Source organism: Euleptes europaea, chromosome 5 (genome assembly GCF_029931775.1).
Source record: "Euleptes europaea isolate rEulEur1 chromosome 5, rEulEur1.hap1, whole genome shotgun sequence".
Classification (NCBI taxonomy): Eukaryota; Metazoa; Chordata; class Lepidosauria; order Squamata; family Sphaerodactylidae; genus Euleptes; species Euleptes europaea.
The window spans coordinates 80,707,698-80,730,795 of record NC_079316.1 but is presented as its reverse complement, the minus strand read 5'-3'; the positions used below and the strand labels follow the sequence as shown (position 1 = coordinate 80,730,795).

Genomic DNA, 23,098 nt, shown 5'->3' with positions numbered 1-23,098 from the left:
TGTGAGTATCTTAGGTTAGCTATTTCAATTTTATTATTCTCTTCTTGCTTTGCACTGCTCTTATATTTGTACACTTTTGTGCATTACTTTTAATAAACCTTGTTAATGATACTTCTCTGGTGTTGTTTGGGTTTTGGGGCTTCAATCTAAGCCCAGTACCTTGGCCTATTTTGGCTTCAGCTACCAAAATAATTGTTTGGGACCTCAACTTGCAAGTGTCCTTGCAGGGTCGACTTCTTGATTAATACCCAGGAGAATTAGAGACCTGGTTCCTGAATCTCTAAGCTGAAGGGTTAGCCAGAGGGGCTGGTGCTTAATACCCTGGTGCTTAATACCCTGAGCAGTGAGGGGCTGGTGCTTAATACCCTGAGCAGTGAGGTTTCACTGGTTTTGTTTTGTTGCCCTAACCTGTCACTACCCCTTGACTGTTAATATGTATACAGTGATTGGTATGTATGAAAACACAGCTTGAGGTTTATTCCACACCCAGGTAGAATTAGGGTTGCCAACCTCCAGGTACTAGGTGGAGATCTCCTGCTATTACAACTGATCTCCAGCCCATAGAGTTCAGTTCTCCTGGAGGAAATGGCTGCTTTGGTAATTGGACTCTATGGCCTTGAAGTTCCTGGTTTCAGAAATGACCATTGGTGAATTATTCATCTCAAGCGCAAGCCTGATGATATCTGCTTCATTAGAAACATCTGGGTGTTGCAAGTCAAAAATAACTCGGAGTTGCAAGTCAAAGATCCTGAGGTGGTGTAGTGGTTAAGAGCGGTGGTTTGGAGCGGTGGACTCTAATCTGGTGAACTGGGTTTGATTCCCCCACTCCTCCACATGAGCGGCGGACACTAATCTGGTGAACCGGGTAGGTTTTCCCACTCCTACACCTTGAGCTTGTTTGGAGGTTCTGGCAGGGGAGCGCAGCTATTGTATACCCTTGACCGAAGAACAGTACACTCCTTTCTGTTGGGGATGGTCGTCCTCTTCCACTGAGACCGCAGCTTTGGGAGGGATGCACATGGAGCGGTGAGGGAGGTAGAGGACACCCGCCTAGCCAGCCAGATCAGCCAAATCAACCTTGGCAATCAATGGGGTAACAGATGTCGCAGACAGATCACCCTCACATCCAGCCCATTCCTACACATGAAGGCAGCTGGGTGATCTTGGACTAGTCACAGAGTTCTCTCAGCCCCACCTACCTCACAGGGTGTCTGTTGCAGGGAAGGGAAGGTGATTGTAAGCTGGTTTGAGTCATCCTTAAGTGGTAGAGAAAGTGGACATATAAAAACCAACTCTTCTTCTAAATTGCTCTTGAGCATCCTTGTATTTTCTCTGAGCACTCTAGTTTCCCATAAATATGAACACCAAGAGTCAAAATCCTGTTTCTTGGAATCTTTATTTAGACATAAGCCATAGCGTGGCTTTTTGGTTCACAGTATACATACAACTCATTGCATTAAGATTTTACTTCTGAGTGTATACATGGATACACATACAGGTTCTTAAATACCTTCAATATATTTAGTAAACAAGCTTTGAATAAGATTCTTAAATAGTAGGATACTTTATTTCTATAGAAATAAAATTATCCGATTGTGAATCCTGAGGACCCATAATTATAGTACTTGCTTGGAAAATAATCCAAATATATGAAATAGCTTTAAAATATTCTTAGAAAACACATAAATAGCTATCATACATTTAAATATAATAATGAGTTTAGAGCACTAAAAAAAAAAAAAGCTGTAGCATACACTTTAAAGTCATGGAATTTAAGTTAGGACAACCAAGACACTACTCTGAAATTCATTAGACTTGACCACTGAATCTTGTGAATTTTGTCGGCAGATTGTCCACTGGGTACACAATAGGGCCTGTCTTCATTGTGGGGGGTCCATTCAAAAGTTGCCAGTTACAGTTCCGGGCCAGCTCTACCGTGAAGATTTTGAGGAGGATTTTTGCAAACTCTTTGCCCACGCAGCTCCTCAAGCCACCCCCAAAAGGGATGAAACTGAATCGGGAGGCATCCTCCGGGAAAGGGGACATAAACCGGTCAGGGTTGAATTCGTCTTTGTTGGTGAAGAGCTCGGCAACATCATGAGTATCACAGATACTGTAGATAACATTCCACCCTTTAGGAATCTGGTATCCCTGTCAAAAAGGAGACATAACAGTGACCAAATGTAATATCATACAGATCTGTCTCAACTATTTTCTTACAGATGGCGCCTGGTCCGTTTCAGCTCCTATTGCGACACTGACGAAGCACGACATATCTAACGTACAGAGAGATTTATACTACCGGTAGAAGAAGGTGGTTAGCATCAATTATGCAACAAACCACCAGTGGCACAACCATCATCTATGGTAACCTTCCTATTGGCCGTCAACTGGGGGTGCAACTCTCCTCCTTTGTGTGTGTGTTAAGTGCCGTCAAGTCGCTTCCAACTCATGGCGACCCTATGAATGAAAGTCCTCCAAAATGTCCTATCTTTGACAACCTTGCTCAGATCTTGCAAATTGAAGGCTGTGGATTCCTTTATTGAGTCCATCCATCTCTTGTTGGGTCTTCCTCTTTTCCTGCTGCCCTCAACTTTTCCTTTACTTTTCCTTTACTTTACTCTCCTCCTTTACTTCAATACACATGCAGGACTAACAACTCGTTCCTAAGCCAGAGGGCCAAACGATCTTAGGAAGCGACCAGCCCCATATGCCAATGTCCATGCCACCTGCGCTGTACAAACTGGAATGGATGCTGGCATAGTGCCATTTGTGTTGGCCCCCCATGGCTGCCACAGCTGCACAGCCCTTAGACGCCGGCTTGGCCTCCCCCCCCCCACCTTGCGTCCTGCCAATGCAAGTGCTTGTGCCGGCATCCTTGGAGGCATTCCTGGGGTGTTCCGGGTTGGGGGGGGGGCTGGTCTGCCAGTAGGCAGCCTCCTAACCCCTTTCAGGCTAGGAACGCCCCCTTACGCCTTAGCGGTGCTGCACCAGGTTTGTGCTGGTGCAGCATCACTTTTCTTCAGGGTGCTTTACCCCCTTTAAAAATAATTTGTTTTAAAAATGCCCCTTTTTTTTATCCTGCAGCGGCCATGACCATCCCTGGTCGCTGCAGGGCTCAGGAATGAGCCGTTGCAAGGAAAATGTTACTTGCGATGCAAACATTCTCAAGGACTGATGCAGCATCTCACAACAATCGGGACTGACGTTCCAAACAAGGCGGTTCCCAGCATGTGGCTCTACCTACACCTTACCCTGTTCATGACTAGCAGTACACTTCGTTCTCATTTGTCCTTCTAATAGGTCAGATGGCCACGGGTCAATGCCACTTCTTAAGAATAATCTGTGCCTGCAAACAGGCAACCCTTTCGCTGGTCACCTGTGGAGGGGAATCCTTCTCCAAACATATATACAAGGGTGGTCAGCACTGAACAGTAGGTGCCAGGGAGAAGATCCCTGCGTGCAACTTCGGCTACATTGACCTACTGTTGAATATGAAAGTTCTTTGAATCAAGGCAACTAGTTACTACCCCGTCCTCTTGGGCAGTTCCCCAATTTGTGAAGCAAAAAGATGCTTTTGTACAAGGCGTCGAAAGAGAGTACTAGATTTAATATCAGCCAGGTACTCCTACACTTTGCAGAGTTGTACAATGGCACCCGTCCACGTTGCAGCATGAGATTCAGGTGCCAGTTCGGAATGCAAATCTGGGCCATGTTCCAAGGTACTTATGTGCTTTTGTGTCTTATAAACACTTCTGATGAGTGATCCAGAGGGGGCAGAACTCAAGCAGGCCATATTCAACAGGCATAGTTTCCCCATCACAGCAGCTGCATAGGAGAAACTGTGCTGTGGGACTTTGACTGGGCCCTAGTCATGTGATAAGCTCCTTTCACTTTAAGAACTCTAAACGTTGGATCTTATAAGAACAAGGTTTCTGTCGAAAACTGACTGTAACTTGGGGCGCATGTGGCTGCAGGAATCAGCACTCTCGGTGAGGGACAGTAATCCTTTTGGTCAGTCTCATTATTTCTACAGCATAAGCACCATAAAGCAAGCCCCGCTGACATCAGTTAGACTATGAGCTTCCTAAAAAGCACAAAGAATGAATGCTTACAAATATTACAAACACATACACAGTTGATGCTAATACATAAAATGACCAAAATCTGAGCAGACGCATTTCGGCCATTTTTATCTTCACGTTAGTTGATGTAATACACATCCTGATACACTGGACATCGAATACAAGGTGTGAGCCGAAAGCCACATTATAAGACACATGGACTAACTATATTTTACACAAAGCCATGCAGAATAAAAGGCTTTTATTTTTTTTATCTTGAACAGTGTTTGTGTATATTTCAAGATGTGTATTATGAAATTGCGTAAGTATGACCACTGAGGAAGGCCTCTAAAGGGCTGAAACACATCTGGTCAGATTTTAGTCATTTTATGTATTAGCATTAGCCAAATTTTGTGTATTAGCATATAAAGTTCAACCCCTAATGTTGGGCAATTGCAATTAGATTAAATCATAATTTGGTTAATTTTAGTCTATTATGAATTATTTGGAACTTTTAATTAGGAATGTTTTAGGTTGAACTGCTATAATTTTTTACCTTTTGTATAAATGACACATGTGTTTTATTGGCTTATGCTGTATTAATAATAAATCTGAATGTATTAGCATCAACTGTGTATGTGTTTGTAATATTTGTAACCATTTATTCTTTGTGCTTTTTAGGAAGTCTGCATTTTAGGCCCTGTGTTTTTATATTTAACTGTGCACACTATATAGGGTTGCCAACCACCAGGTACTAGCTGGAGATCTCCTGCTATTACAACTGATCTCCAGGCGATAGAGATCTGTTCACCTGGAGAAAATGGCCGCTTTGACAATTGGACTCTATGGCATTGAAGTCCCTCCCCTCCCCAAACCCCGCCCTCCTCAGGTTGCGCCCCAAAAATCTCCTGCCAAAGAGGAACCTGGCAACCCTAACACTATACAATAAAAGTATATTTATTTGTTGTTACTCTAGATAGTGTTTAGCTCAACCCCTCTGGTTTCCCTCCACTTTCAGATTGAGTTTCTTTTCCCCCACCCCTTTTAGTTGTTTATTGGTTTGACTACTCAAGCAATCTGTTGTGGACATGGTTATTCTGGGGCTGCCTGGCATTGGCCCTAGGGTTGCCAACCTCCAGGTACTATCTGGAGATCACCGGCTAATACAACTGATCTCCAGCTGATAGAGATCATTTTACCTGGAGGAAATGTCTGCTTTGGCCATTGAACTCTATGGCATTGAAGTCCCTCCCCTCCCCAAACCCCACCCTCCTCAGGCTCCACCCGAAAAACCTCCCACCGGTGGCGAAGAGTACCCTGGCAACCCTAATTGGCTTCCCTTCTTACGTTTAGCTCAAAAGTCTTGAGTGCCACTCGGAATCCTCCTGGAACAGGTGGGCTCAGACGGAGAGTCTCTTTGATGACACAACCTGTGTACTTCAGCTGTTCCAAGACTTCCATTTCCAAATGCTTATCTTGGCTTACATTGCCCAGCAAACCCTGAAAATTAAAACTACAAGTCCTGAAACCTAGAACAGTGTATTTTCAGCATCCACTAATTTGCAGGGCTAGTTACTTAGTATTGTTGGCATACGTTATTCTCAGGCCCTGCCTCCCGTTCAATCACAATGTAGAAGAAGAGTTGGTTTTTTATATGTCGACTTTCTCTACCACTTAAGGAAGAATCAAACTGGCTTGCAATCCCCCTCCCTTCCCCTCTCCACAACAGACACCCTGTGAGGTAGGCTAGGCTGAGAGAGCTCAAAGAGAGCTGTGACTAGCCCAAGGTCACCCAGCTGGCTTCGTGTGGAGGAGTGGGGAAACCAACCCGGTTCACCAGATCAGCGTCTGCTGCTCACGTGGAGGAGTGGGGGAATCAAACCCGGTTCTCCATATCAGACTCCACCGCTCCAGACCGCCACTCTTAACCACTACACCACACTGGCTCTCTGTAGTCAATCCCATCATTTGCTGAAAGACAGAACATATCTACTTTCCTACTTTAAATGAAAGGGACAAAAATCCTTGGATGCTCCACTTGCCTTCATCTCTCCCAGTATGGCTTCCTGCTAGGGTTGCCGACCTCCAAGTGGTCCTGGAGATCTCCTGGAATTACAATATATCTCCGGACTGCAGCGATCAGTTCACCTGGAGAAAGTGGCTGCTTGGACGTCCCTCCCCAAACCCAGCCATCTACAGGCTCCACCCCCAAATCTCCAGGAATTTCCTGACCTGGAGTTGGCAATCCTGCTGCCTTTGTGATTGCTACCGTGATGATTCTAGTCAGTGCAAAGATTTCTGGAGCGGTGGACTCTGATCTGGAGAACTGGGTTTGATTCCCTACTCCTCCACATAAGCTGTGGAGGCTAATCTGGTGAACCGGGTTGGTTTCCCCACTCCTACACATTAAGCCAGCTGGGTGACCTTGGGCAAGTTACAGCTCTGTTAGAGCTCTCAGCCTCACCTACCTCACAGGGTGTCTGTTGTGGAGAGGGGAAGGGAAGGTGATTGTAAGCCAGTTTGAGTCTCCCTTAAGTGGTAGAGGAAGGCAGTACAAAGGTGTCAGCAACCACGTTGGAATAAGTATTTGCAAATGGGATTGTATATGCTTTGGAAAGTTAAGAATTAGGACCCTTAGCTGATAGTATAAATGATCGAATATGGTGACTATTTTAAGTGTGTTCAAAACATATATGATTGCCTCAGTCTAGTGGGTTCCAGGGCCAGCATGTATCCAAACACACTGCCTGCTGATTCACATGACTCTGCTTTTCAGAGTGCTGGAAGGGGTCTTATCTGCTTAGTGAAGGAAGTCCAAAGCTGGTGCCTTGCCTGAAGACCTCACACAAACACATGAAGCAGCCTTATACTGAATCAGACCCTTGGTAAATCAAAGTCAGTATTGTCTACTCAGACCAGCAGCGGCTCTTCAGGGTCTCAGGCGGAGGTCTTTCACATCACCTACTTGCCTTGTCTCTTTAACTGGAGATGCCGGTGATTGAACCTGGGACCTTCTGCACGCCAAGCAGATGCTCTGCCACTGAGCCCCACAACTCCCCTCCAGTGTGAGAGACCTCACCCACCCCTCCAGTAAATTGACTCCATTACTGAAATGCTCTCAGTGCCAGGAAGTTCTCCTAATGTTCATCTTAATCTACCGTACTATAACTTGGATGGACCAGGCTAACAAGATCTCAGAAAGAAAGCAGGGTCTAGGCCTGGTTAGTACTTGGATAGGAGACCACCAAGGAAGTCCAGGGTTACTACCCAGAAGCAGGCAATGGCAAACCACCTGTGTTTGTCTCTTAGTCGTGAAAACCCCTCTGGGGTCACCATAAGCCAGCTGTTACTTGGCTGCACATTCCATCACCCCCTGCAATTTATAGTCATTGTGTGTGTGAAGTGCTGTCCAATCGCAGCCGACTTATGGCTACCCCTTTTTGGGGTTTTCATGGCAAGAGACTAACAGAGGTGGTTTGCCAGTGCCTTCATCTGCATAGCGACCCTGGCATTCCTTGGTGGTCTCCCATCCAAATACTAACCAGGGCAGTGTTGGAAGAGCTGCAATGGGGGTTACCGCACTTGTATTCCCACCAATGTATTAAGAGTTTGAAAACGTTATAAAAAATACTGTTCGCACTTTGTTTGGCCCCTTTAGCTGTGAAGACATCTTCCAACCATTTATAAGCCGTGGTATCCAAAAACCCTTTTAAAGCGGTGTTTTTTATAACATTTTCAAACTCTTAATACATCGCTGGGAATACAAAGTGCGGTAACCCCTAATGTCTAGTGTGCAAAGGAACTGAGAAGAAGACCAAACAGAGTGGTCAGGCAAGTGGTCAGCTAGGTAGGGCTGTAAGATTAGAGACCTTTCCACCCTTTTTTTTGCCCCTCTTGTCTGTCCTTAAACTGATATTCTTAGGGGACAATTTCCTCCTTCTTCTCGGAAGTCATTCTACCCTTCCCCCCCCCTTAGCTAGAGGCTCTGTGTCTCTCAGCTTTTCTATCCTAAAATGGAGTTCCCGCAATAAAAGCCAACTTTATCTTTAATCAGTGAGTCTGATGTTTCTCTGCATACTTAGCATACTCTGCAAACAGGCTGACCCTGTTTAGCTTCTGAGATCTGATGAGAGCAGGCTAGCCTGGAGGCACTTAAAGAAGAGTTGGTTTTTCTCTACCACTTAAGGGAGAATCAAACCGTCTTACAATCATCATCCCTCCTCCTCACAACAGACACCCTGTGAGATAGGTGGGACTGAGAGAGCTCAAAGAGAGCTGCAACTAGCCCAAGGTCACCCAGCTGGCCTTATGTGCAGGAGTGGGGAAACCAACCCAGTTCACCAGATTAGCCTCCGCCACTCATGTGGAGGAGTGGGGAATCAAGCCCAGTTCTCCAGATTAGAGTCCACTGCTCCAAACCACCACTCTTAACCACAACACCATGCTGGCTCTCTTGTCATTAGATCTCATCTTATGCAAAGAACAGTGAAGAAAATTAGCTCTTCCATGGGAAAACCTTTAGGTATCTGAAGACTGTGATCAGGTCCCTCTTCACATGATCACATGAAGCTGCCTTATACTGAATCAGACCCTTGGTCCATTAAAGTCAGCATTGTCTACTCAGACTGGCAGCACCTCTCCAGGGTCTCTGGCAGAGGCCTTCACATCACCTACTTGCCTAGTCCCTTTAACTGCAGATGCCGGGGATTGAACCTGGGACCTTCTGCATGCCAAGTAGGGGCTCTACCACTGAGCCACAGCCCCTCCCCAGAACATAAGTAAAGCCATGAGCATATGAAGCTGCCTTCTACCGAATCAGACCCTGGGTCCATCAAAGTCAGCACTGGCTACCCAGACCAGCAGCAGCTCTCCAGGGTCTCAGGCCGAGGCCCCTCACATCACCCACTTGCCTAGTCCCTCCAAGTGGAGATGCCGGGGATTGAACCCGGGACCCCCCCCCCCTCTTCTCCAGGCTAAACATCCCTCATAGGACATTTTCCAGACTCTCCTCTGATTCCAGCCTGATTGGTCTGCTGGCACTCAGAGATAGTCGACCCACCTTCTCTTGCAGCTCCTCTCTGACTTTCTGCAGGACATGAGGGTGAAGGCCTAAGAAGGTGATCAGCGATGTGGCCGCACTGGCAGTGGTTTCATGCCCTCCAAAGAGCAGCTCCGTGGCAGATTCTTTGAGCTCCTGTTGGAGGAAGGCAAGGGTTACTCTGGGCTTGGCATTGCCATCCTCATTTCAGGGCAAACTCAAACAGGCCAAGGAGACAAACTCTCCGCCCAGCAGATGGTGAAGGGATGTGCTCATTTTTGCACCCACAGTAAAAGCCTTCCACTGTGGCCCTTGGGAGGAAGAGTAGGAAGAAAAAGAGTTGGTTTTTATATGCTGACTTTCTCTACCTTTTAAGGAGAATCAAACAAGCTTAAAATCACCTTCCCCTCCTCTCCCCACAACAGACATCCTGTGAGGTAGGTGGGGCTGAAAGAGATCAGAAAGAACTGTGACTAGCCCAAAGTCACCCAGCTGGCTTCATGTGTAGGAGTCGGGAAACCAACCCGGTTCACCAGATTAGCATCCGCTGCTCATGTGGAGGAGTGGGGAATCAAATCTGCTTCTCCAGAGTAGAGTACACCCCTCCAAACCACCGCTCTCCAAACCACCGTTCCAAACCACTACGCCACGCTGGCTCTTTGTTTCCCTTCTCACATGTGAAAATAACGCCCCTTACAGCCAGCCTCAACATCTCTCAATCAGCCTTCAAATAAGGATAGACTGCATATTCTGTATCTTATCATCATTATCACAGTGCATGGGAATCACATTTCTTGACACCTGTACTATGTTTCGGACAGGCAAAAGCACCCAGAATCCTCCACTCCAGGGTTAGCCCTTTCCCCCATGCTATGGGCCCCCACTTCCTAGCCCTGAAGGTGATCTGATTAAACTAACGGTGGTAGCATAGAATAGGCTGCCCTGTGGAGCCTGAAGAATATCTAGGTTTTACATGCTGCTTTATTAGGGATTTTAGTCCTATGGCAAATTCATTGATCACTGATTCTGTAACACAGAGTTCCCCTGCCTTTTAATCTGGTTTCCCCTCATACTTCATGCAGACTTCAAGATATTAGCTTGTAATGAGGATACTGTCATCTAAACATTGCTGTATTTGAAAATACCCAGCCAGCTATTCTGTTTTGCTGTATGAAAGTTACCTAGAGTTCAGTTCTGGAATAATTTGGACCATTCTGTGATCTTGGTCCAGTTAGGGGTAAGTAATTGTGAAGGGTGATGGAGTGTCTACAACTTTAGTTATTCCTTTCCTCCTCCCGTAGAAGCTCCTTGATTCACAAATCTTGAACAGCATAATTCTAAATCTATTGTTTAAGAAATACAAGGACCGAGATAAATTTTGCCCCTGCCAATGTAACCTTAGGATCGCTGTCACTTAATAAATAGGGTGTTAGCTCAGACACAGTTTTACTAGTCCTATCTGCTAAAATGACATTCCAGGAGCACATGTGATAGAGAATCAATAGAACCAGAAGAACACAGGCACATCATCTACATCTTTAATTATATAGCACAAAGGTTTTCAGCAGGTTTCAACTACCTCGTGACTTTTTGAGAAGATGCCCAAAATTTCCTCTTCTATTCAATTACTGAAGGTATAGGAGATCTCTCTTTTTCAGCTCGACACCTATTCCCATGGATTTCTTGAAACTGCAGGTGGATCTTTTATTGGTAACCAAAACAAACATGGATACTAAACTACTCGTGGTTAAATGTTAGTGGCCGTTAACCAACGGGAAATAGATATTGAAAATGTTCCTATTACACTGATAGTATTAAGGAGGGCAAAACTGGGTGATGGAATGATCCTACTCTGGCACTTTAACTGGATGGCGTTCTTAAAAAACGGAGAACCATTCAGTCATACAAATGGCCACTTGCTGACTAACACCAGCTTTATATCACCTCAGCTTGGCCAGAGAAGATCCAGCTGAGAGGAGATCAATGCCATCAAGAGGGTGGAGAGTATATCAGCTCACCTCTTTCTTTGCACTCAGGTCAGTGAAGACGCACACTCTTTTTAAAGAGATGTCAAGGCAGCAACAATTAGTTGAGTACTTATTTTTAAAAGGTACCTCATTAAATCAGGGAATGGATTGTTCAAAAGTTAATTTTACACAGCCGCCACCACCACCACGACAACGGTTTGTGACAGACGCCATCTGAGCAGAGGCGTCCTCGGGCAAAAACGCATGGGAGGTTTTGCCTTGGATTTGCCGCTCTCTAAATGCACATTTTCCCCAGCCACATTCTCAAAACTAAAAAAAAAAAACCTTATGCAGAGTTATGATAATTCAGGTGGGGTAAATGTGCATCTAGAGAGAGGCAAATCCAAGGCAAAACCTCCCCTGAGTTTTTGTCCCCCCGGGAGAGAAAGGTTGTTTTCAGCTGCAGCCTGCTGAAATGCAGGGGTGTGTCACCTGAGAAGAATAGACCCCCCCTTCCCTCCAGAACTATTGTTTTATTCAGGTGCAGATCTTAAAGCATTTTACTCAGAAGCCACACACCCTTGTTGGGATTGGCCAGACTCTAACCCTGCCCAAGATTGCAGCCTAACTCAATTAAACCCAACATCAGTTAAGATTGTTACCTAAATGAATATAATCAGCTAACTAAGATTTCATTAACCAAGTGAACAGCCTGGAGGACGTCAACCCCATCCACCCTCCTAATCAAATCACCAGGAGAACTGGCCAACTTCTGTTTTAAAAATGGGGTGATGGGTGGGGGAGGAAAGGTCTGCAGATTTAGATTTAGATTGGGGAGAGGCTGTGGCTCAGTGGTAGAGCATCCACTTGGCACGCAGAAGGTCCCCGGTTCGATCCCCGGCATCTCCAGTTCAAGGGACTAGGCAAGGAGGTGATGTGAAAGACCCCTGCCTGAGACCCTGGAGAGCCGCTGCTGGTCTGAGTAGACAATACTGACTTTGATGGACCGAGGGTCTGATTCAGTAGAAGACAGCTTCACGTGTGCAGATTATAGTGAAGCTGCAGGGAGCCCACAGATTACAGGCGGGAACTGAAATAATGGTGACCCCCTCAGGCACAGCCTGTCTAGTGGGTAGGGACCATTGCAAGGCGGCAAAGAGGTGAGTTTCCACCCTTCAGGAAACCTTGGAGCAGGAACCCAATAACCTTACTGCAGACAGGGGCCTCATCTTGCCCACAATCCTCTAGAAATGCATTTGGCCTCAGCCAGAACAGTGGCTTCCATTTGCATTTTTTCCTCTTTTCCTCCTGAGGGAGGCTGAGGGAGTTGGGAATGTTTAGTCTGAGGGAGAGGAGATTGAAGGGGGACATGATTGCTCTCTTGAAGTTTTTGAAGGGCTGTCACTTAGAGGAGGGCAGGGAGCTGTTGGCAGCAGAGGATAGGACTCACAATAATGGGTTTAAATTGCGGGCGGAAAGGTACTGGCTGGATATTGGGGGGGATTACAGTAAGAGTTGTTCGACAGTGGAATCAGCTACCTTGGGAGGTGGTGAGCTCCCCCTCACTGGCAGCCTTTAAGCAGAGGCTGGACAAGCACTTGTCAGCGATGCGTTAGGCTGATCCTGCATTGAGCAGGGGGTTGGACTAGATGGCCTCTATGTCCCCTTCCAACTCTATGATTCTGTCACCATTACTCAAAGGTATGCAAAAGGCATTAGAGGGAATTCTCCACCAGCCTAACAGAGAGGCAATTTGCTATCCCTGGAAGCAAGTTAATTGGTTTGGGTTACTTGCTTGCCAGCCAAAAAATACACACATGGTGAGAAAACATGATTTATACATCAGAAATTCCAGAACAAAAGATGTGAGCTGGTTTTTTTAGGAACAAGGTCAACTAAAAGTCAAAAGCAGCAACCAACATTATTTGCTAAGTGAAGTATACAGGAAATATCAAGGAAGGAAAGCTTTCTTTGCCCAGTAGGTGCAAGAGCCTGCCGAATTGGCTAGTAAAAGTGAAATTTGGAAGCTGCCTCGATTCCCCTGTCTACGCACACATTTCTACTACAGCCTGTTAATCTGAAGCATGAAACTGCTGGGCAGGACCTGGTGCCTTCCAAGTTACGTGACAGGCAGCCACTCTTCAGGTCATTGAGTTTCAAGGGGGAAGCATCATCAGTTGAATTTCCGCCTGTCCCAAGGACAAATAACACCCTGGCAACTTCTAAACAGGAAAATCCCCATCATGAAAAAGATCCCCTCCCAATGAGTTTAACTGACTTCCAACATGGAATAATTACAGAGTCCTTGCATTGTGCAGATATTACCAATGGATTTAAAGCAATTCTCCGATGGCTGCATAAGAAAGGCCATTGCCATTGCTGAATCAGACCCAGGCCCATCAAGTCCAGCAGTCTGTTCACACAGTGGCCAACCAGGTGCCTCTAGGAAGCCCACAAACAAGACAACTGCAGCAGCATTGTCCTTCCTGTGTTCCACAGCACCTAATATATTAGGAATGCTCCTCTGATCTTGGAGATAATAGGTATGCATCATGACTAGTATCCATTTTGACTAGTAGCCATGAATAGCCCTCTCCTCCATGAACAGGTCCACTCCCCTCTTAAAGCCTTCCAAGTTGGCAGCCATCACCACATCCTGGGGCAGGGAGTTCCGCAATTTAACTATGCATATTTGCTCCAGCAGAAGTTCGCTCAGGCACTCGAATCCCCCGTATTCCAGACTAGCTAGATTTGGGGGGGGGAAGCACTTGATGGGGCCAATCGGGCTTCCAGTGCCTCCAATCCAACCCTGGTCAGGAAGAAGGGGCTGGAACCAGCCGGCTGGCCGCCAGCCCTTCAGGTGGGCTCACCTGCATGTTGAGCTGCTCCCCGTTGCTCTGCGTGTGCTCCATCAGCAGCTGCAGTGCGTCCTTGTAGCCGTCAGCGGGCTCCTTCTGGGCCAGCTTGGCCCGGATATTCTCCTCGATTTTGGCGTGAATGACGTTCCGCGCCCTCAAGCCCTGCCGGCAGAGTGCAGAAGTCGGCTCAGCCCGCCATCCTGTCCGCCTCTCCGCCCTCCCAGAGCCTCCCTTCCTTCCCTCCAGGATGGATCCCAACAGATCCAGAATTGAGGGGAACTGCCACCAGCCTCCCAGTGCCTCCCTTCCCTCCCAGATCAAGGGAAACTGCCACCAGCCTCCCAGCGCTTCCGTCCCTTACCTTGTAGAGGCCGCTGAAAGGCACGTCGATGGGCAGCGAGAAGAGGTTGCGGATCATCTCCTCGAAGGCTTCCACCAAGTGCTGCTCGCTGTCAGGCCCGGCCTGGTTGGGCCGGAAACCCAGAAGGATGCGCATGGCAATGCGGAACATGAGGCGTTTCACCTCCAGGTAGACCAGCAGGCATCCCTCGCCCTCATCACTGCCGGCTAGCCACTGCTTGAGGCAAGTGCTCACCTCCTCCTGGATGGCCGGGATGTAGTGCTGCAGGGCTTCTCGGGAGAAAGCCCGCATGATGACCTGCAAGGGGCCAGAAGAGAAACCGGATCAGGAATGGGGGACGGGAGGACGGGCATTACACCAGGCCAGAATGCTGGGGGAATGCGGAGTCCCTGATCTGTTGGGATCCACATGCAGATCCCCCTGGAATCAAGGGCACTTGCTTCCAAATACGCTTTTTTTTCCCCTTCAGAGGGGGAGGAGGGCACGCTGGTTGTACTGGGCGGCTCCTTCGACAAGAAGAGACTTGTTGGCGCTTCAGTGCCAAGAAGGCCGACTTGGAAACCCGCTCGTTTCAAAGAGCCTCGGCTTACGGAAGGAAAGAAGGGGGAGCGCCCCACCGACCATCGGGGGACTTGGGCCCCATAAACAGCAGACTTTTCCAGCGGGGCAGGTGTTAACCAGCGCGCGTCGGCTCTCTCTGCAGAGATAGTGGTAGAATCGCTGTTTTGAAAGGGCACAAAAGCGTGAATCCCCTTTCTGTTCAGGAGTGGAGCGGTGTTGGTCTGCAGTGGAAGAGCAGGGTCCGCGTTCAGGACCAGCTAGACCAACAAGGTTTTCAGGGAATGGGCTTTGGAGAGTTCAAACCTCCCTTCTGCCGTCTGAGGAAGGAAGCTCGGACTCTCAAAAGCTCCCACCCCGCAAATATGGTGTGAATCTCTAAGGTAAACTGCTGAAGTCGAATCTAGCCTTTTCAAACTTGTACTTAGAGCAGCCTACAGCTGCAGGGGGGGGGGGATAGGTTCCTAGCAGCAGCCTAATGGGGCCCAAATTCCCGGTTCTCCTGCTCAATTTCTTGGAAGGGAAGAGAATGCCAAGGTGGTGGTGGGGGGAAGACTCCTTGCTTTTCTCCAGACCTCTCCTTCTAGGCGCCGTTCCCCGTTCCCCGTATTGGGGTCCGTTTGCACGGAACCAGCTTAGGCCAGATCTCTTCTCTCTCGGGGCCAAAACGTGTGCATCTTAGGGCCCCGATCCTACGCATGTTTACTCCGGAGCAAGGCCCGGTGGGTTGCACGGGTCTGGTAAAGCACAATTTCCAGGAAAGGAGCCCTACTGTACCCGGAGCGCCGGCCGGAGCCGCTCCCGAGAATGCCACTCGTTCGGAAGCGGAGTTCTGGGGCGCTTGGCTGCCCAACCGTGGGCTGGCAGCTGCAGCCGCATTGTCCCACAGCTGAATCTGAAAGCAACTGGTTCCTACCCCATTGGCAGCTCCCCAGTTGGGGAAGCAAAAAGACACTGGACTACAAGTAGCTGAACAAGATTTACTACGTTGAATCCCAGTCAGGTAGTCCTACACTTTGCAAAGTGGCGCCTGCCCACATTGAAGGAAGAGATTCAGGCGCCAGTTTGGAATGCAAGCCTGGACCAAGTTCTGAGGTGCTGGTGCGCTTTTGCGCCTGTGGCCATTTATGCCTGGGAGGTTTTGCGTTGGATTTGGCACTCTCTAGATGCACCTTTTCCCCATCCGAATTCTCAAAACTCAACCATAATTCCCCATGAAGAGTTTTGAGAATTCAGATGGGGAAAAGGTGCATCTAGCGAGCAACAAATCCAACGCAAAACCTCCCATGCAGACACTTTTAGGCCATTTATTCCTGGGAGGTTTTGCTCTGGATTTGCCGCTCTCTAGATGCACCTTTTCCCCATCTGAATTCTCAAAACTCTGCATGGGGGCTTATGGTTGAGCTTGGAGAATTTGGATGGGGGAAATGTGCACCTAAAGAGCGACAAATCCAGAGCAAAACCTCCCGGGCACAAATGGGATTCGAAACACTGCGGGACCCGCCCGACCGCTGCAGCCCCCGGTGGCGGCTGTGTCCCCCCACCCCACCCCACCCCACCCCCAGCGCGGAGGACGCCTTGCCTTCTTGCGGCGCTTGTGCAGCCCGTCGTGGAGGTTGGAGAGGCAGCCGGAGCCCAGGATGGTGCGCACCGAGGCGGGCCACTGGACGGCCACCAGCCGGTGCTCGCCCAGCAGGATGTGGCGCACGTTCTCCGCCCCCATCACGCGCACCGTGGGCCGCCCGAAGAGGTGCGTCTTGTAGATGAAGCCGTACTTCTGCCGCTTCAGCTGCAGGAACTTGCGCCGCTGCCGGGAGGAGAGGAAGAGGATGAGGCGGGGGAGGTTCGCCCGGGGATCTGCCGCCCTCCAGACGCGCGCTTCCCCCAAAACTCTGCCTTTGGGGCCGATTGTTTGTCCCAAATGCGCATCCCCCCCCCCATCCACATTCTCAACACTCTGCATGGGGTTTGTCCCAAATGCCGGGGTTTGCCTTGGATCTGCTGCTCTCCAGATGCACATTTCCCCCATCCAAATGCTCAAATCTCCAGCCCCCATGCATTGACCCGCGGGAGGTTTTGCTTGGAAGGCTTGCCGCTGTCGAGATGCGCATCTTCCCCATCCGAATCCTCTGAACTCCAAAACGCGTCCCCGTGCAGAGTTTTGAGAATCCGGACGGGGAAGACGCGCATCTAGAGGAGACAAAGGCAAACCCAAGGCACCACCTCCCGCGCATAAAAGTCCCTGGGGGCTTATTGTTGAGTTCTGAGGATCAGGATGGGGGGGGGGACGTGCACCCAGAGAGCGGCAAATCCAAAGCAAAACCTCCCGCGCGTCAATGAATGTGGGCTTGAGCCTGGAGATTTTGGATGCGGGGGGGGATCGTGCATCTGGAAAGCAGCGGATCCAAAGCAAAACCTCCCCTGCATTTGGGACAAGCCCTCAGCCCCCGTGCAGAGGGTTGAGAATTCGGTCGGGGGGACATGTGCGCCCCGACAGCAGCAGATCCAAGGCGGAACCTGGGATGCCCCAATGGTTGGGGTTTGACGCTTTGGGGCGCGCATCTGGGGAGAGGCCCCTCCCAGGCCAAGCCTCCCCGGCCCGTCCGCCCGTCCTCACCTGCAAGACCAGCTGCAGCGTCTCCCCGAAGAAGGGCAGCCCCATGGTGCCGGGGGGCAGGGGCAGGGGGCAGGCGGCGTCCCGGCCGCGCGCGCAGTAGAGCTCCCACAGCTTGAGGGCGGCCAGGCAGAGGAGCGGCGGCAGCAGGAGGGTGCAGGCGGCGCCGGCCAGCAAAGCCACCAAGCCCATGGCCGCAGGCGGGGGGGGGGCTGCCTTGCCTTGCCTGCCTGCCCGCCCGGCCCCCTTTTATAGCCGCCCCCCTCCCGGCCCGGGGCGCTGCCCACTTCACCTTCCCGACGGCGATCCATTAGTTCACCCAAAGTTCAGCCTCCGCTGCCGGCGGGGCGGGGGGGGCGCAAGCCCCGCCTCCCCCCTCCCCCCGTGGGGCTGCCCCTGCGCCCGCCCCTTCGCCAGGCTGGGCAGGGGCAGGCTCCGGGCGCCGCCGAGGAAGGAGCTGGCAGGATCGGCCCGGCGGGGGTCTCCGCCCTCCGCCCCGCTGGCCTCGGGGAGCCCCCCCCCCAATCCAGGCGCTTTCGGGGAACCTCCCCAGCGCGAGGCAGGGGGGGGCCGGGGGAGGGCGCTGGCGTGCGGAGGATCGGCGCGATCCCGAGCCCTCTTGCGCCCCTGCGTGTCGGCGAGGCCCTCCGCTCTGGATCGGAGCGGATGGGTCGGCCCAGGAGCGCCTCTGCTGACGTCCCGATCCCAAACTCCCCGCCAAACGTCGCTTCGAGCATGGCAAGTGGAAACGACGGGAAAGGCGCTGGAGCCGCTGGATCGAAGGGGAGTGCCTTGGGGGGGTCGGACGGGCTTTAGCGGGTGACTTTCGGGCAGCTCCGCTTAGGGTTGGCAACCTGGGTTCCTCGAGGCTGCTGGGAAGCAGCCGCCCGTTTTAGAGATCCGGGGGTGGGGGTGGGCTGCGGGCGTCCAGGAGGACGGGGAGACCCTGGGGACCCTTGAAGGACCCGTCCCCAAACCCAGCAGAAAACAGTTTCCCGGACAATCCTGCCGGGGATGAGGCTTGCCGCTCTTGAAGGCTGGGATGCAATAAATCCGAGAGGAAGGGTGACAGGCAAATTGCACCCCCGGTGTTTGAGAGGACCGGGCTGCCCTTCTAAGCGCGCTTACTCGAGTAAGCCCGCCTTGAATTCCCTGGAACTGCCTTCTTAGTGATGGGAGGTTTTGGCTTGGATCTGCCGCTCTCTAGATGCGCATTTTCCCCCTTCCAAATTCTCAGCCCTCTGCTGGGGGGCGGGGGGGCTTGTGGTTGAGCTTGGAGAACTGGGATGGGGAAAATGTGCATCTAGAGAGCGGCAAGTGCAAGGCAAAACCTCCAATGAATGAATTGATAAGGCAGGACTCCGCAGCTGTAGCGCGGTGCGCGCAAAATGCCCGGAGTTCTTCACTGCAGCAGAGTGAGGTCCTGATTTGAGTATAAGAACTTAAGAAAAGCCCTGCTGGATCAGGCCAAGGCCCAGCATGTCCAGCAGGCTGTTCACACAGTGGACAACCAGGTGCCTCTGGGAAGCCCCCAAATAAGACGACTGCAGCAGCATCCTGCCTTTGTCCCACAGCGCCTAATATACTGGGCATGCTCCTCTGAGTATGCGGTTCTGTATCCTGCTTTCCGTGCTGGGAGGTGTAGAGGGTAGCTGGGACCACGTGCAGATGGTTTTCTTTAACGCCACCACTCCCTCCGGGCAAAATCCCAAACCCGAGGCTAATCTGAGGGCTTGTACATCTTTTTTGGAATGTCACCACTTCGGCGGGTGCGCAAATCCTTCCCTAAAGAGCTGCGCCGTTACCTACAATCATAGACTCATAGAGTTTGGAAGGGATCGCCAGGGTCATCTAGTCCAACCCCCTGTACAATGCAGGAAGTTCACAACTACCTCCCTCTCCACACACACCCAGTGACGCCCCTACTCCATGCCCAGAAGATGGCCAAGATGCCCTGCAGATGTTTGGAAAGGTGCGATCAACTTGAAGACGCACAAGCCAGTCCGGGGTATCGTTTGCAAGTGGATTTTGCCCTTTCACGCAGTAAAATCCAGCTGCAACGTGCATTGAAAGAGGTTTGAAAGTGCATTGTTCGGCATGTGTGAAAGCGCCGTGGCACTTCTGCCCGCATTAGGAGGAGGAAGACCTTCCTTGGGAGTCTCAGCCGGAAAGGAGGACTTCAGTGCGCAATATGGATGCAGTTCTGTTCTGGCTTACTCGGGACTAGACTCCGTTGCGTTTCCGTGGGAATTATTGCCTGGCGCACGACCCCAAAGCTGGCCCGACTGGGGTCCAAAATGGGCAGCCCTGGGACCACCGCGCCTCGGGAAGGTGCGCTTCCTTGCGCCCTGGCGGCTGGGCGTTTGTCTCAGGTTGCACAAGGTACAGAAGTCCAGGTAGCAAACCCTTTCTCTGGGATGAACGTCTGCCTGCCCCGGAACTGTAACTGTAACCGAGGGCAGCAGTAAAGAGCAAAGAGTCCAATGGCACCTTAAAGACTAACAGAGGGCGACAACGCATGGTCGCTTGAGCCTCCTTTATTCCCTGTTTCAGCCAGGATTCAGCCAGGATCGAAGGTACGTTTGGCAAAACGCATGCGTTCGATCCTGGCCAAATCCTGGCTGAAACAGGGAATAAAGGAGGCTCAAGCGACCATGCGTTGTCGCCCAGAGTCATTTACGCATGGGAGGTTTTGCCTAGGATTTGCCGCTCTCTAGATGCACCTTTTCCCCATCCGAATTCTCAACTCAAAAATAAGCCCCCAGGCAGAGTTTTGACCATTCAGATGGGGAAAGCCTGCGTCTAGAGAGTGGCAAATCCAAGGCAAAACCTTCAATGCGTAAGTGGCCTCTCCTGGCTGGGAAAGAGCTTTCATGAGCCACAGCTCACTTCTTCAGATCTATCTATCTATCTATCTATCTATCTATCTATCTATCTATCTATCAAGAAGTGAGGTGTGGCTCACGAAAGCGCATCCCCTGCCAGAAATTTGACTTGTCTTTAAGGGGCTACTGGAATCTTGCTCTTTACAACTGCTCTTGGCAGATTAACAGGGCTACCCACCGTGATCTGTAACCAAGGGCTGCTATTTAGGTAGACACACTGTTCTTGTACAACATAGTTTTAGGTAGACGAACTGTACCTTCGTTTTTAGGTAGACAGACTGTTCTTATACAGCACAGTCGGGTGTTGAGCCCATTCTCCGCGTGGAGACAAGAATGTATGTCAAAGGATCCTTAAAACAGTGTGGTGGGGGGAGAGGCTGCTGGCTGTGATTCTGGTAAAAGGGAATTGCTCTGCACATGTTCAAAGGCACACTTTTCTGGATTACTACTTCTATCGTAAGGGGCAGCGCTGGAATTAAAGAACGTTTTTTGGGGGGGGCATTTCTGGGGTAAGTGCAACCCCCTGCACAATGCAGGAAATTCACAACTACCTCCCCCGCCACACACCCCCAGACTTCTTCAGACCAACACCCCCAGGAAGGCCCCGATCCTGGACGTTTTTGTAGATCCTCTCTTGGATCTTCCTTGCTTCGGAGTTGATCTGCTAGTGGCAACAATGAGAAGTTTTTTAAATAAATAAATAAATAAATAAATAAATAACAAGGTTCTCGAGGAAAAGCCTGGAGACCTGCAGCTCCGGATCCCTTCTGGGGCTGGAGAGGTCGCGGGATCTGGACGCGTGTCCCCCCGGGCCACTTGGGCACGCCGGCTTCCAGAGCTCCGCCGCCGCCTCCAAGCCGGAGCCCTTGGCCTGCCGTTCACCCCCGAGGCAGGGGCGGATCTTGACGTTCCGGGGCCCAGGCGGCGCTGCTGGCAGGTTCAACCGCGGGTCAGCGGGGGAAGCCGCCCGGCAGCCGGACCCCTTCGCGCCCGGAGGGGAGCCCGAGGGACCCTGCAGCTCCCACCCCCGCAGCAGAAGGGCTGGGGCCGCCAAGCCGGACGGCCACGCGGGTCACCGAGGCCCCGGCCTTCCTGGCGCGCGCGTGGCCCCAGGCTCGGATCTGGAGAAGCGGGTTCGAGTCCCCCCTCCTCCACGTGAGCGGCGGAGGCGCACCCGGTGAGCCGGGTTGGTTCCCCCCCCCCTTTACGCATGAAGCCAGCTGGGTGACCTTGGGCTAGTCGCAGCTCTCTCCGCCCCATCTAACTCCCAGGGTGTCTGTGGTGGGGAGGGGAAGGGAAGGCGATCGTAAGCCGGTTTGATTCCTCCTTGAGTGGTGGAGAAAGTCGGCATATCAAAACCATTCCAGCTGTACCTGCAGCTCATTCTAGCTGTATCTGAAGAAGCGAGCTGTGGCTCACGAAAGCTCACACCCTACTAGAAAATATTGTTGTTAGTCTTTAAGGTGCTACTGGACTCTTGCCCTTTTCTACTACTATAAAAACCAGCTCTTCTTCTCCTTTGTCGCAACAGCCATTCGCACTGAGTTGGGGGGGGGGTGTCCCATAAAAGGGGGCGATGGAGCCACTAAATCCTCTTCCCACCCCCCTCCAGAGGAGGCCGGGCGATCCCTTCTCCCGTTGCCAAAGGGAGCTCTTCCCTTTAGCTGGGCCCGCTCCTTCCCCTGGGAACCGGACATTCAAGCCCACCGTCTCCCCTTTAGACGGCGGCAAACTCGACAGAGGCCGGTCCAAAGCCCGGCTACTTGCAACCCCCCCCCCCACTTGCAACCCCCCCCTCCCCTTGCCTGCTCTCTGGCACCCCGAGTCCTTCCCTGGCTCGGGCCCCCCTGCCCTGGCTGCTTAGGACCAGGGTGCCGGGGAAGCCAGCTGAGGAGTGCCCTTTCAGGGGGCCCGCTTGGTGCGACCCCCCCCCTTCCAGTCCGGTTCGCGAGGGCGCTGCCTGGCCGACTGTCCCTTTCGTGCCACCGGCTCTTGGCTGCCGGCCAATCGCGGCAGGCACGCAGCGCTCCTCTCGGCAGCTGCAGCGGCGCGGAGCTCCTCCCAGCCCACCGGGAGGGGAGGGGAGGGGTGGGGGTTCTGCTCAGGCAGCCTCCACTTGCCGGAGAAGGGGGGGGGCAAGCGCCAAGCTAGGGATGCGGCGATTCAAGGGGCAATACGGTGGGCATTCGTCACGCTGGTAGAACTGAAGAAGAGTTGGGGTATGTGTGTGTGTGTGTTTTTTTAACAGACCGCTTTTCTCTACCTTTTAAGGAGACTCCAACCGCCTTACAATCACCTTCCCCTCCCCACCACAGACACCTTGTGAGCTAGGTGAGGCTGGGAGAGCTCTAAGAGAGCGGTGACTAGCCCAGGGCCGGATTTAGGTTTGATGAGCTATTGAAGGTAATGGGGCCCTTTATATGCCCGGCTGTCCTTTGTCAACAACAAATTGTCGCTGTTTTTTGTGTTGGATATACGCTATACTGTAATTTATGGACCTAATAGGTATCTAAAGCCATTTGCACATAACAAAATATGTATTTTATCAAAGTAATGGTTGAACGGAAATACAATTAAGAAGAAGTATATTAATAGTGAAATAATTATTAAGCTCTAACTTAAAATGATTTTTTATTCATAACAAACTTAATAATGCAAACACATTGGCATTTGGCAAAAATAAAAGTTCCTTTAGAAACACAATGTACATCCAGGTTTTTTTTCCTTTAAATTTTTTTTGGGGGGGCCAAGAG

The 23,098-nt window shown here is 50.9% G+C and overlaps 1 protein-coding gene across 1 annotated transcript; it reads right to left on the bottom strand.

Annotated features, from left to right (window-relative positions):
- Positions 1 to 1,775: 1,775 nt before the first annotated feature.
- Positions 1,776 to 17,652, bottom strand: LOC130477530 (cytochrome P450 26A1). Its single transcript, XM_056849530.1, has 7 exons — positions 17,464 to 17,652; positions 16,429 to 16,653; positions 14,289 to 14,585; positions 13,940 to 14,089; positions 9,124 to 9,258; positions 5,412 to 5,564; positions 1,776 to 2,151 (listed from the first exon to the last, which is right to left on the bottom strand). Exons 1-7 carry the CDS (start codon positions 17,650 to 17,652, stop codon positions 1,810 to 1,812), a joined length of 1,491 nt encoding a protein of 496 aa, XP_056705508.1. The 3' UTR covers positions 1,776 to 1,809.
- Positions 17,653 to 23,098: the final 5,446 nt, after the last annotated feature.